Source organism: Arachis hypogaea, chromosome 17 (assembly GCF_003086295.3).
Source record: "Arachis hypogaea cultivar Tifrunner chromosome 17, arahy.Tifrunner.gnm2.J5K5, whole genome shotgun sequence".
Lineage (NCBI taxonomy): Eukaryota > Viridiplantae > Streptophyta > Magnoliopsida > Fabales > Fabaceae > Arachis > Arachis hypogaea.
In genome coordinates, this window is record NC_092052.1 from 34192110 (window position 1) to 34206232 (window position 14123).

A 14123-nucleotide genomic window follows, 5' to 3' on the forward strand; every position below is an offset into this window, starting at 1 on the left:
ATACATATATATATATATATATATATATATATGAGATGTTTTAATTTTTATCAAACCGTTATATATATTGATATATGTGGATTACTAATGTCTTTTTTAGTATATTATGACTAAATAATTTAGATTAAATTATAGAAAATTTATATCTCAATATCATAATTTTTATCATAATGTAAATAGTTAAATTTAATCAAAATTCTTATTGTATTAATTCTTTAATTATATATATATATATATATATATATATATATATATATAATAACAACAAATTATTTAATATATTGAAGTTTGATCATAATAATTTGTCATGATGATATATATATTATTTCTTCAAAAAATTTAAATTAATAAAAAAATTATATCAATAATTATATTTCTAACACATCTCCTTTTATAAGAATTTTTTTCCAAAACATTTTCAAGCATTCACAAAAAGAAACATCACAAAAAAAATTATTTTATATAAAATTATTAAATTAAAAAAAAAGAGTTTATTTTCTAATCATCTTATTGTAAAAAAACTTATCAAAATCTAATATATATATATATATATATATATATATATATATATATAATATTTAATTTTTTTATTACCTTTTTAAATTTATGAGGGTTTTATCATTTTAATTTTTTAAGGATACTTTTTATAAATATCTAAATTTTTTGGATATTTTTTTGGTAATTTACTTTTTTGTAACAGAAAACTTTTGGAAACTAATTTATTTTGTTCTTAATTACGTGCGTGGAAAAAAGCTTTGTTACTTGTCCTATAGTGGAAAAACGGAAATGTTTAGGAATTAAAAAGAATAGTAATATTAGAAAAATAAAAAAAATAGTCAAAATTTATTTTATTTAATATTTATTAATTAATATAATAATTAATAAATATTAAATAAAATAAATTTTGATTAATTTTGGTTAAATTTTTTTTATCAAATATTTTTATAAAAAAATTAGTTAAAAAATAATATTATACATCTAAATTTTTTTGTTAATTAAATTTAATCAATTTAGTCTAATATAATAAAAATTAGTTATAATTAATATTATTTTAAGTTTTATTTTTTTAATTTAGTTAGAGTTAATTTATAAAAAGATATAAATTTATAATATTATTTTTAATTAAAAATAATAAAAAATTTATCTTATTTAATATTTATTAATTATTATAAAAAATATATTTTTTAATCATTAAATTTTACAGTATTTTTTAAAATTGTAGGAGTAAAACAATAAATTCTCTTATATAAATTAAAATATACCATACAAGAGGAGTTTATTGTCAACATAAAGAACATATTTTCTTACTCTCACAATTTTAAAAAATACTATAGTTACACCAAAATTTTTTCATTATACAAAGAAATGAGCCTCCCGCTGCCTTTCCCAACATTTTCCCATCCTTTAATTAATTAATTTGTTTTATTTGTCTGTCTGTATTTATTTATTGTTATTGCCAAAACTAACCCCAAAAAGCATATCTCTTCTTCCTTCTCTTCTCATTATGCTTTTTTAGCCTCTCCTCTTATCGTTCTTCTCGTCTTTCTTCCAATAATAACAAAACCCTTACAAGATCGAAACCAAAAAAGGCAAACAATTATGAAGAAGAATACCCTTTGTTCTGAAAATAACGATGTCTCATGGAAGAAGAAAAGAAGAATAATCAAAGAACTTGTTCAAGGTCAAGAAGCTGCGACTCAGCTGAAGCTTCTTCTTCAGAACCCCATTGGAGACACTTCTCTCTCAGCTGAAGAGCTTCTTGGCAATGTCCTTACTTCCTTCGCTGAAACCCTTTCTCTTCTTGCTTCTAATCATTCCCAGGAACAACCTTGTCGCCATGATCCGTCGCCGTCGTCGGCAGATCCCAGCGATGATTATTCCGGAGAATCTCATAATATGAAGAGATCTAATTTGACTCCGGCCAAAAAAGTTGGTAGAGGCTGCTACAAAAGAAGGTAAATAAAAATAGCTACTTTTTTAACGGATGCATATATTTGGTATGTAGTACCTCATATTTGACACAAACTTCCGTGAACATACACTTATTATTTTGGAAAATTTCAAATCTTTTTTAATAATTTTAATAGTCAATATTAATATATATTGTATATATTTTTAATAATTAAAATTATTAATAGAATATAATTATTTTAAAAATATCTGAAATTATTTTTTATTATATAATATTTAAAAATTTAAAAATTTTAAATATTATTATTTTAATAATTTTAACTGTTTATATCAATAATAAAATTGATGATATATAATAAAAATTAACTGTTAAAAATATTAATATAGTTATTTCTGAAAATACCTAAAACTATTCCTAATTATATATTAGTTTTCTTTTCCGAAGGGGTGGGGGCCGGGGGTTGATTAAATTGTTGGCTAAACATGAAGTGTCAGATATGAATCTAACTAAAAGGGTTTCTGTTTTGTGCATTAGCTCATCACTTCAATGCTGATGTTGTTGTTTTGTGGGTAATTTGAGTTCCCAGCGTTGGGTTTCACTTCACATGTTTTGGGGATTTGTACGGAAGCACACGTACGGCAGGACACAGAAAAATTCAAATTAACAATTACTAATATTTATTTATGAAAACTTTTTTAGCAAAATAAGTTTTTAATAATTCATATATTTTATGTGAATATTGTATTGTTTATTGTGCTTGATATTGGGTTGATAGAGAATGAAAAAGGAAAATAAGAGTAAGTTGTTCAATAAATAGTATATTAAAGGTAAAAACAACAGATATATTGAATTAAAATAAACTAAAAACATAGATGAACTAAAATGTTCCATTAACATGACAAATTCTGTGAATTAAAAATGAACAATATAGAGGAAAAGGCCTTGGCACATGTTTTCTGGGCGAATGAAAAATTTAAATACTAGAATTTGATAGAACAAGTATAGGGAGTAAACTTATAATTAGTTAATTTTAAATCTTATTTTTTGGAGGTTTTAAATTAAGAATTCAGAATTGATAAGTTTAAAATTTAGAATATAAAATTAATTCAAAAAATATTTACTGACATAATTGTTTGCAAAATGTTAACGTTTTATATCAAAAGATATTTATACCATAATGAATTATTGGACAATGGAGGAAGTTATGAGATTATATATAGGACTTTTTACAATAGATATTTATACCATAATTAATAATCTTAGTTTTTCTTGGATTTGCTTTTCGCTATGAGATATAATAGTTTACAATAGATTGTGGCTGCTAGCTAGTTAGTTGTTGTTGTGTACCGCATGCTATTTTGCTCGAAAGCGACATGCATATATGCTAGCTTTAATTTGAAAGGATTTTGTTAAGTACATAATGATTTTTTTAAATAATATGAATAATAAATTTTAAAATTAATTTAATAAAATAAAATAAAATTTTATTTTTAAATTATCTTTTAAATTTTAATATTAGAATAATTATCTGTATATACTTAATAAATTAAACATCTAACATATTTATTATTTATATTATTTAATATTTTTATTATCTACCTATATTTTTTCCATCTGAAATTTTTTATATTGGTTAATGGTAATTATTATTAGGAGGACTGAACACACATGGACCACAATCTCTCCCACTGCAGATGATAATAATGCATGGAGGAAATATGGAGAGAAAGAAATTCAGAATTCTAAATTTCCTAGGTAACTGTCATCATTATATTATTTATTTTCTTTTTTTATTTTCTCTCTAAATAGTCTGATCTGCTTGGTGTTATTATGCGGTTTATGGTTGCCATCAATTTGACCCTAATATATCTTTGATATTATATTTAAAGAAAGTTTAGATAATAAGCAGAATTTTAATCAACATATAGTCGATAACTTCATTTTTTTTATATTTTGAGAGTCATTTAGATAAAAACATCTAAAATATTTTTTTTTAAATATTTTTTAATAATTAAAATTTAATACATATAATTGATTAAATTGTGTTATTTTTATCAAAATTAAACTAGATAATTTAATTTGACCGAAAAAATAGTGAATTAAATCTTAAATTTATTTAAATTAATATTATTTTTTATAAAAAATGACTACAATACTTTTATTATAGAAGATGACTAAAATACTCTTATTATACATATTAATTTTAAAAATTCTAAATTCTAATCCTTTACTTCTCTGTCATCATAGGGTTAGAATTTAGAGTTTTTAATATATATATATATATATAATAGGAGTATTTTAGTCATGTTCTATAATAAGAATATTTTAGACATTTTCTTTAATAAAAGTATTGTAGTCATTTTTTATAAAAATTCATATTAATTTAGATCAATTTAAAATTTAATTCACTATTTTTTCGATTAAATTAATTTGTTTGGCCTCATTTTGATAAAAATAATACAGTTTAATTGATTATATGTATTAAATTTTAATTATTAAAAGATATCTTTAAAAAAAGATATTTTAGATGTTTTTTTAATGTTAAACTACGTATTAACTACAAAACTAGTAATCATGTAACATGATTCTTATATTTTATCTATGACTTTGACTTTTGACATCATTCATATTCTTCTGCAAATAATTGGTGGTAGTTTTGTTTGATAATTTTAATAAAATATCTTTAAGATCACTAATTGTCAAAAGAATTTAAGGTCATCTAATTAATCAATAATTGTAAAATAAAAAATTATGTTCAGGATACTTTCCTTAATACTTGATAATTATTAACAATAAAGTTTTTTACGTAAGTGTCAAGAAAAGGTATATTATAGAAAATTTAAGTTTTGTCATTTAAAATATTTGAATTATAACTTATTATCATATTAAAATGAATTAAATTTTTAATGTACCAATTTTTAAAATAATAAATATTTTAAGAATTTAATTATTATGTATCATATTTTAAAATAATGAATATATTATTCTTTTTAATATTGGACTTTGAAGGGTATAAAAAATATCTCAAAGGAGCTCTTAAGAGCACCTTTACAAGTTTGGAGGGAAAAAAAAAAACACAATTTTTTTTTTATTTATCTTATGAAAAAAATTAAGCTTGTGTTTTTCTTGAAGCTTGAGCAACCACCTCAAAATGAAATATTACTAAACTCACGAGAAGAGAATATAATCTAAAGGCATGAAGTGATAAACATAAATAGCCTAAATTCTAATAATATACTAATCTATATATTCCTCATTATTTTTTTCAATGTAAACTTGATCATTAGTGCGTGGGGCATATTCCACTTGAATCGTATAACTTAATGTTATACTTTCGATGCTTCACCTTAAATACTCCGATTAAATCACCGGGGAGCTCTTGACCATTGGGGAGAATTCGGAGAAGAATCAAATGAGATAACATAAGATGAGAAGACATCACATCCAACCCAAAACCTTAAGGTGTCAAGTTAATGGATCTCTCATCTTATAAACTCCTCACTCTTCTTTACTTTCTTTAATGTGGGACTAATTTCAACACTCCTCATACTTGCAACACTAACAGTGGCATACTCTGATGCAGAAAGACTTGAAGCATAGCTCTTTTAATATCTTTCTTTGTTCTATCGGATCATGCACCAACCTCTTTATGCAAATAGTAGAGTTTAATTTGGGTTCAACAAGGTTTATGGAATCAACAATTTGCTCTTTTAATTGCTTCTTTTGCCTTGTCCATTGAGAGTATAGAACAATCCTTGTTGCTTCTCTCCCCTTAATTAGCCTCCTTAATGCTTTCAAATCTTTCTTTGTTGACCATGATATCTCTCATAAATGATCTTGTCCTTATACACATTAAAAGCATAGATATATCACTGAGGTTGGATTCAGAATCTACTCCATATACTAAAAATGCCAATTACCATCCCAACGATTTATTATGTTTACTTGGGTGGCTGGGGATGACAAGTAAATTTGTCGTGTTGGTGAGATGAATAGGTAAAAGTATAATCTCAAAAGAATTAATTAATGTGTTACTTGTGTTGGAATTTAAGTTGATGTGAAATGTGAGCTTCTTTTACACCGAACTACATTTCTTGTGTTTCATTTCTATTTTAAGCTCGCTTCTATATTATAACAATAATTTCACGTTTTATGCATGTGTGGTTGGATTCAAAGTTGATTGAGACTATTGGTTTATTGTGCAACGTAACTTAATAATTGTGATTTAAAAGGTAGTTTATTAATGATCTACAATTTGCACGCAGGAGCTACTTTAGATGCAGTAGAAAGTATGATCAAAATTGCCGGGCAATCAAACATGTGCAGAGGACACAAGAGAATCCTTGTATGTACCAAATCACATACATTGGCATGCACTCGTGCAAAGCCACCCCCAATGATGCTCCAACTATAAACCAAGACACTACTCCTCCTCCTCCTCCTCCTCCTCCTCCTAGTGATGTTGTAGATCCTTCTATGTTGTCAGATTTGAAGGATATTATTGAACCATACAAGCCTTCCATTATTATGCCACCAAATATGGTATCAAATGATAATGCAAACAATATATATCCATGTCCAAGCTCTCTATGTTCGGATATGGATTTTGGGGTGGATTTAGTTCATTTTAGGGAATCATGACTTTTTGTCTTGATTTTATAATTTTAGTTGTTTGAGATGGTTGAAAATCAATAGCAATGTTGGTGAACTAGTGATCAATAGCGGTATAGTGATTATGGTATGTATAAGAATAAAATTAATATTTTAATAGAAAAATAATTTTTCTGTTGTTTATTTTGTGCATTCTCCAGTGTTTATATCTGTCTCTATTTCAGTATTTGAAAGCATACACTAACCAACTGGAGCTTGAGCTCAAGTGTGGGGCATATATATATATGAACGTCTTGCATGCTTAGGATACAGATCATATATATGAAGGTAAGGTAAATTGGTTAGTAGTGAATTATGTGAGATTTTTATCATTCTACTTAATCTATATATTCTTTTAACAGAAGTTCCATATAAAACTTTTAATTGCCACCGTTCTTAAGACTTATTACTAAATTAATATATTTTTTAAATTATTTATTATTATGCCATTGTATTGTAGAGACACTAAAAAAAAATCTGTCTCCATAAAAAAATTTATTAATGCTATATATACTATATTAATACAGTAACGTATTTGTTAAATATATAATCATTTATATGCATATACATAATATATAACACATTTTCTTAGGTAAGAATTCTTTTAGATGTACAGTGTGAATTTTGTATAATGTTATTTTTTATTTCAAAAGTAATAAGAATTAAATTGTATATCTTTTGATCTTAAATTTTGATATCGATCAATCTCTTATTCCAAAATTTAAATCTATTAAGTACGTATACATAAATTGTTATATATTTAAAAATATGTCACTGTTTTAATATGGTATAGCATTAATAATTTTTTGAACTCTGCTAGGGAGACAATAAAAAATCTTGACAATGTATACAATGAATTTTAAATTTGGCCCAATACAAGAAAAAAAAAAGAAATTCAAACAGTTATTTCAAAAAATTAATCATTTCAATCCTAATTTACCAATAGAATTTATCCAAACACTCTCTTCCCAACTGCTACCACATCTTCATTAATCATCCCACCTCTCCGGCATTAGAAGCTCCCTCACCGGCCATCAAACAACCATCCACATAGTTATTAAAATAGTCGAACTAGTGAAATGACCATCCAACATTTGTTAATTGTATATACTTAAACTAAATTAAACAAAATAATCATCCAATTAAAAATTAAAATAACCAACTACATACCTAGTGAATTGAACATCCAGCATCTAAATTTGTTTGTTGATGTATATACCTGAAAGACATAAGGAAAACGAAATCCAAAAAAGCCAAGTTGGCCGCGTAAGACATGGTATTTTTTTGAAGTGTGCTACGTTTGCATGTACAAAAACTAGGGGTGTGCATAGTTCAGTTTTTCTATAAACTGAATTGAAACTGCACTAAACCATTTTAAATGGTTTAGAAACTGAACCAAACTGCTTTGTCACATATGAAACTGGTTCTAAACCAGTTTATAATACAGTGCATCAGTTTAAACCAGTTCATAAAAGTAAAACTGGTTTTAATTAAAAAAACCAGTTTAAACTGGTTTATAGGCTAAAACTAGTTTTCACACTCTCCATCTTTCTTTCTCTCTCTCTCCCCTCTCTCTCCCCACTCTCTCTCTCTCCTCTCCCTCTCTCTCTCTCTCTCCCTCCCTCTCTCTCTCCCTCCCTCCTCCCTCTCTCTCTCTCTCCCTCTCTCTCCCTCCCTCCCCCTCTCTCTCCCTCTCTCTCTTTTCCTCTCTCTTTCTCTCTCTCTCTCTCTCTCTCTCTCTCTCCTTTCCCTCTTCCGCTCTCTCTCTCTTCTTCCATCCCTCTCTCCTTCTCTCCCTCTCTCTCCTTTCTCTCTCTTCTTCTCTTCCTCTCTCCCCTCCTTTCTCTCTCTCCCTCCTCTCTATTTTCCTTTTCCCTCTCTCTCCTCCTTTCCCTCTTTCTCCCCTCCCATCTCTTTGTCTTCCTCTCTCTCTCTCTCTCCATCTCTCCCTCTTCTCTCTCCCTCTCTCTTTCTCTCTCCCTTTTCTCCCTCTCTCCTTCTCTCCCTCCTCTCTCTCTCTCTCTCTCTCTCTCTCCTTCTCTCTCTCTCTCTCCCTCCACTCTCTTCCTCTTCTCTCTAACTCCCCTTCTTTCTCCCCCTCCCTTTCATTGTCTTCCCCTCTCTCTCTCCACCTTTTCTTTTCTCTCTCTTCCCCTCTCTCTCCCTATCTCCATCTCTCTCTCCCTCCTCTCTCTCTCTCTCTCCCCTGCCCCTCTTTCTTCCCCTTCCCTTTCTTTCTCTCTCCTTTTCTCCCTCTCTATCCCTTTCTCTCATTTCTCTCTCTCCCCTATCCCTCTCTCTCTGTCTCTCACTCCTTCTCTCTCCCAAATTCTCTCTCTCTCCCTCTCTCTTTCTCTCTGTCTCTCTCAATTTTTCTCCCTCTCTCTCTTCCTCTTTCTCTCTTTCCTTGCGCTCTTTTTTCCCTTCTCTTCTCTCTCTTCCTCTCTCTCCTCCTCCTCCTCTCTCTCCTCTTCTCTCTCTTTCTCCTCCTTCTCTCTCTTATTTTGGAGAAAAGAGGGAGAGAAAGAGAAGAGGGATATAGAGTGAAAAAAGGATGAGAGAGAAATAGAAAAGAGAAAAAGGAAGGAGAGAAAGAGAATAAAGAGAGAGATGAAGGAGAGAAAAGAGAGAGAAAAGGAGAGAGAAATAAGGGAAGGAGAGAGAGGAATAGGAGAGAGAAAGAAAAAAGAGAAAAAATGAGAGAGAGAGAGAGAGAGAGAAAGAGGAAGAGAGAGGGGAGGTGAAGAGAGGGCGGAGAGGAGAGAAACAAAAGTGAAAGAGGGAAAAGAGAAAGAGAGAGAGAGAAGGGGAAGGGAGAGAGAGAGAGAGAGAGAAGGGGATGGGAGGGGGAGAGGGGAGAAAAGGAAAGAGAGGGAGAGAGGGGAGAAAAGGAAAGGGAGGGAGAGAGAGAGAGAGAGAGAGAGAGAGAGAGAGAGAGGAGGGGGAGAAAGAGGAGAAGGAGAGAGAAAGAGAGGAAGAAAGAGGGGAGGAGGAGAGAGAGAGGAGGGAGAGGAGAGAGAAAAAAGGGAGAGAGAGAGAGAGGAAGAGAGAGAAGAAGGAAGGGGAAGGGAGAGGGGGAGAGAGAGAAAGAGAAAGAGATAAGAGGGGAGAGAGAGGGGGAATGAAGGGAGAGGGAGAAAGAGGAGGAGGAAAGAGAGAGAGAGAGAGAGAAGAAAGAGGGGATGGGAGAGAGAGGAGGGAGAGAAGAGAGAGAGGAAGAGAGAGGGAAAGGAAGGGAGAGGGAGAGGGGAAAAAGGAGAGAGAGAGAGAGAGAGAGAGAGAGAGAGAGAAGGGAGAGAGAAAAAAGAGAGAGAGGGGGGAGAGAGAGAGAAGGAGAGGAGGAGAGAGAAAAAGAGGGAGACAAAGAGGAGGGGGAGAGAGAGAAAGAGAGAGATAGAGAAGGGAGAGAAGGAAGAAAGGGAAAGAGAGAGAGAGAAGGGAGAGAGGAGGGGGAGTAAGAGGAGAAGAAGAGAGAGAGGAAGAAAGAGGGGAGGGAGAGAGAGAAAAAAGGGGGGAGAGAGAGGGGAGGAGAGAGAAGAAGGAAGGGGAAGGAGAGGTAGAGGGGGAGAGAGAGAGGAAAAAGAGGGAAAGGGAGAAAAAGGAAGGGGGTGAGAGAGAGAGGGAGAAGAGAGAGTGAGAGATGGGAAGGGAGATGGAGAGAGAGAGAGAGAGAGAGAGAGAGAGAGAGAGAGAGGGGAGAGAGAGAGAGAGAAGGGAGAAAGAGAAAGAAAGAGTATGTAAAATTAATTTTGGAGTTTAAATAAAACCAGTTTTAATTTGGTTTAAAACTAAACTGAACCATAAAAACTATGGTTTCAGTTTAGTTTTTTATTTAAAAAAACTGGTTTATTTAAAACAGTTTCAGTTCAGTTTCAATTCAGTTCAGTGAAACCAGTTTTTTTGCACACCCCTAACAAAAACGGGAGCATCATGGACTAAACTAATTGCTTGCACAATTATTGTTGTGCTATCCTACGTTGATCTTGGACCTATACCTATGTAGGGGGAGGTGACGTCGTTGAAGGCGGCGGCGGCCAAGGCGGTCTTGGGTTGCACGACGAACGCTACGTGTGTGAAGGGAGTGTCTCCATTTACGATCTTGCGAGTCGTGATGGACATATGAAAACAACACACTTGTGTATCCCCTATACGACGCGAATGCGATGTTGAGAGGGAGAAACCGCTGGCGTTGGGGAGGGGCTGCACGACTGGTGCGATGCGGGACTGCGGGAATGACACAAACTGCACGACGGTGCTGCTGGGCGTTCGTGGTGCGCACGTCGGCGTGAGTTATGGGCGACGACAGCTAGTGTTTGTAGCGGCACAGCACCAGTAAAAGAGGAAGAGATTAGACGAGAAGGCAGTCACATTAGATAAAGGAAAAGGAGGCTTTTTTGGGATTTACGTAACTGTTACAAATTTTTATTTATTTCAAATTTTAAATTGGTAATTATTAAAAATTAATTATTTATTTATTATTTGATGTTAATTTTAATTTTACTTTTATTGTACACATTGTACATTAAATTTATTGCCTCTTTGTCTCTTAATACGTTTCTCTAATTTTTTTGATGGAGGCACGCATTCTTTTCTAGTACCTCTATAATAGATGGCATATTAATAAATAATTTGAAAAATATAAATTTGAACAAATAAAAAGAGAGGTTATAGTCATGTAGAAGTTAGTTAGAGAGTTACTTATATGGATAGTGTGAAGTTGAGTTAGCATTATAAATAGTAAATTTCTATGAAGAATTCTTAATCACATACTCAATAGATAACAATTTAGAATTTTATCACTATGCATTCATGGTTGATGAGGTTGAAGCAGTGGAGTATGTTGCCTTTGTAGAAGATAACTTTCATAATCTGACGCCACCTTGCTATATTTTCAATCTATGGTCAAGAATTATAAGATCACTTGGAGAAGGACACGATTTTCCTAATATTTGCAAGTACGCAAACTGAATCCAAACAATATGAAGAGTGGCGTGTGATGATTACAATGTTACTTTCTGACTCTTTGCATATGCATCCTTCAAGCATCTGTTATTAGTTGTCATTTTGTACAACTGGTATTAATTCACATTCATACTTACTTTGCTTCTCAAACAGAAGTTTGAATCTACCAATTACAACTAGAATTGAAATCGGTAAAGAAACTTAGCTCTAGATATAATTATCAATTTCGCTAGGAAGACAATGGAATTTCTGAACAATATGAATAATTGGCTGGAAATTTGGCCCAATACAAATAAAAAATAAAAAACACTCCCCAAATTATCCAAATAAAAAAAACCATTCAGTTATTCAAAAAATTTAACCATGTCAAACCGTAACCAATTTATTCAAATAGCTTTTCCCCTCAAACCCTCTACCACCCCACCTTTATCAATCATTCCCTTTTACCGGCATCAATTGCACCCTCACCGGCAATCATTCTTGCCTCGTGGGGTCATCACGTCGTCACCTCTCAGCAAGTAGTCCCCTCCTCCGTGCGTCTCTCTCTCTCGCCGGCAGCCAACATCGCGGATGGGATCCTCCTCCCTGTCGCGCGTCCGTCGAGCCCCGCGCGTCTCTCTCTCCCTCATCGGAAGCCAACCTCGGCGTCAGTTTCAGCCACCGCGGGAAAGAAGATCGACTCTATGCTCCCCCTTGATGCGCTGCTTGGCTCACCATCCATTATCACCGCGTGACGCTCACCCACTCATCGGAGATACTTGTTGCCGGACTCCTTCTTGCATCCGTCACTGGTTGGCACGGCAGACACCATCGTCGGTGTCGCACTCCGCCCACTCGCTACTTCAATAGGTTAGTTGATGGCCAGGGTTTTAATTTTTAAAATGGTGTTCATAAAATGCATTTGGTTAAGTGAATGGATTTTGGCTCTTCTGTATATAGTTTTATATGTTTGAATAAAATAGACTCATTTGAAAAGTAAACATGTGGTTGCTGTTGATTTGCCCAAATTAAACTTTTTACTTTACTATATATTTCGTGTTTTTCGTTTACCAGGTTCAAGATTTAGGTAGCATGTACGGACGTTCGAATGAGATTTTACTAGCATGACGTATGATATTTTACCTTACTTATGGGAAATAAGAAGGATGTTTTGTTTACTCTATACATGGATGGTTAGGTTTCAAAACTTCGAATAAGATTTTACTGGCATGACGTATAATGTTCGTTTTGTTTACGACGGATGCTGTGTTACTGATTAAAACCTATTTTGCTTGATTTATTATCAAGAGTTTGGGATAATTAAATTACTGGATGAAACCTATTTCAGTAATGCTGCTGCAATCATTGTAATTCTATTTGTTACATGTTTTGGCTTGACTTTTATTGTTTAAAAAAATAAACGAAAAGAAAAAGCTCAGCTTGTCATTCGATGAATTGATGTTATTTGTGAATTTAGAACTAAGTGATTGTGCACGGATGAATTGATATGTTGATTTCATGTTCTTTCCATGTACTTAAATTTTGTTGAACTATTTGATGCTTAGGTAACCATGTATACGGATGGTTGATTTTGCTTGATCACTGGGAAAGTTGTGAACTAAGCACTATTAAAGAAGTTCGTTTTAGCATGTACACAGATGGTTGTTGCAGTCATAAAAAGGGATATTTGTTTAAGTAATAACATTGATTTTTAGCTTGATTGCCTATGCGGATAGGGAGTTAAGTAAACAAATATGTTACTATTAGTTTAACTCTTTTTCATTTTACCAAATTAGTTTAATCATCATCACTAGTATGGATCCATAATATTGTTTAAACTACAACATATGGTTGTTATTTTGCTCATTCGAAAATTGTTTACGAACCATATTCTAAAAGTTCGGATTGTAGAAAACTAACCCTTGTTTGGTTCTTCATAAGCTGAAGTACTCCCTGAGTTGAATAGCTAAGCCAGATGGAGAAAAAAGTAATATGCAATTAAATATTACTTCAAAGTGATTGTATCTAGTTCATAGAAACTAGTAGAGACGTGTTGTTCACCCTGCTACATGAACGGTGTGATCACCACTTGGAAACCCACCACGGCAAAGAAAAATGCATGAAATCGACGCCATGGGATTCAGGTTCCTAAGGCAGATCCTATATTGGGTTGTGAAGCAGAGTATAATGGTCCAACTGGCAAGGGCCTACAACATCGATACGAGCACTCTGAGATTAGACGTTGGCAACATTCCCATTAACACCGAGTTGATCGAAAGGCTTTTAGACATTCCTTCTAGTGGTAAGTTGATATTGCATATAAAGTTGCCCTTGTTGTGCCGATTATTTCGACAAAGAAAGTTTTTATATCCTGTTAGTAATTGTTTATACTTCAATCTTTGTATGATGTAGGCGACGACTACCCCGAGCTCGACAAAAATAATGCTTCCCATATGGTGATCAAAATACAGTTCCAAAAAAAAACAACAATCGAATTGCAAAATTTTGTCTACAGCTACTCTATGGATACAGAAGATGATAGGATGGAGTTCAGGTGACATTTCATTCTAGTAGTCTTAAAGATGTTCTTATGCCCAACAAGTCAACAAATAATATCACC

General features: G+C 32.2%; 1 protein-coding gene across 1 annotated transcript; it reads left to right on the forward strand.

The window, feature by feature from the left end:
• The first annotated feature begins 1446 nt into the window (after positions 1-1446).
• Positions 1447-6706, forward strand: LOC112762555 (WRKY DNA-binding transcription factor 70). Its single transcript, XM_025808428.3, has 3 exons — positions 1447-1955; positions 3566-3667; positions 6178-6706. The coding sequence occupies exons 1-3, from the start codon at positions 1600-1602 to the stop codon at positions 6551-6553; spliced, it is 834 nt and encodes a 277-aa protein (XP_025664213.1). The 5' UTR covers positions 1447-1599; the 3' UTR covers positions 6554-6706.
• The last annotated feature ends 7417 nt before the right edge of the window (positions 6707-14123 follow it).

What these genes read in the sequence shown, in the direction of transcription:
- LOC112762555 (XM_025808428.3), top strand. Translation starts at nt 1,600, where the DNA reads ATGAAGAAGAATACCCTTTGTTCTGAAAATAACGATGTCTCATGGAAG. An exon ending in AGAGGCTGCTACAAAAGAAG is followed by an intron (nt 1,956 to 3,565) that starts GTAAATAAAAAT and finishes AATTATTATTAG; the next exon opens with GAGGACTGAACACACATGGA. An exon ending in CAGAATTCTAAATTTCCTAG is followed by an intron (nt 3,668 to 6,177) that starts GTAACTGTCATC and finishes ATTTGCACGCAG; the next exon opens with GAGCTACTTTAGATGCAGTA.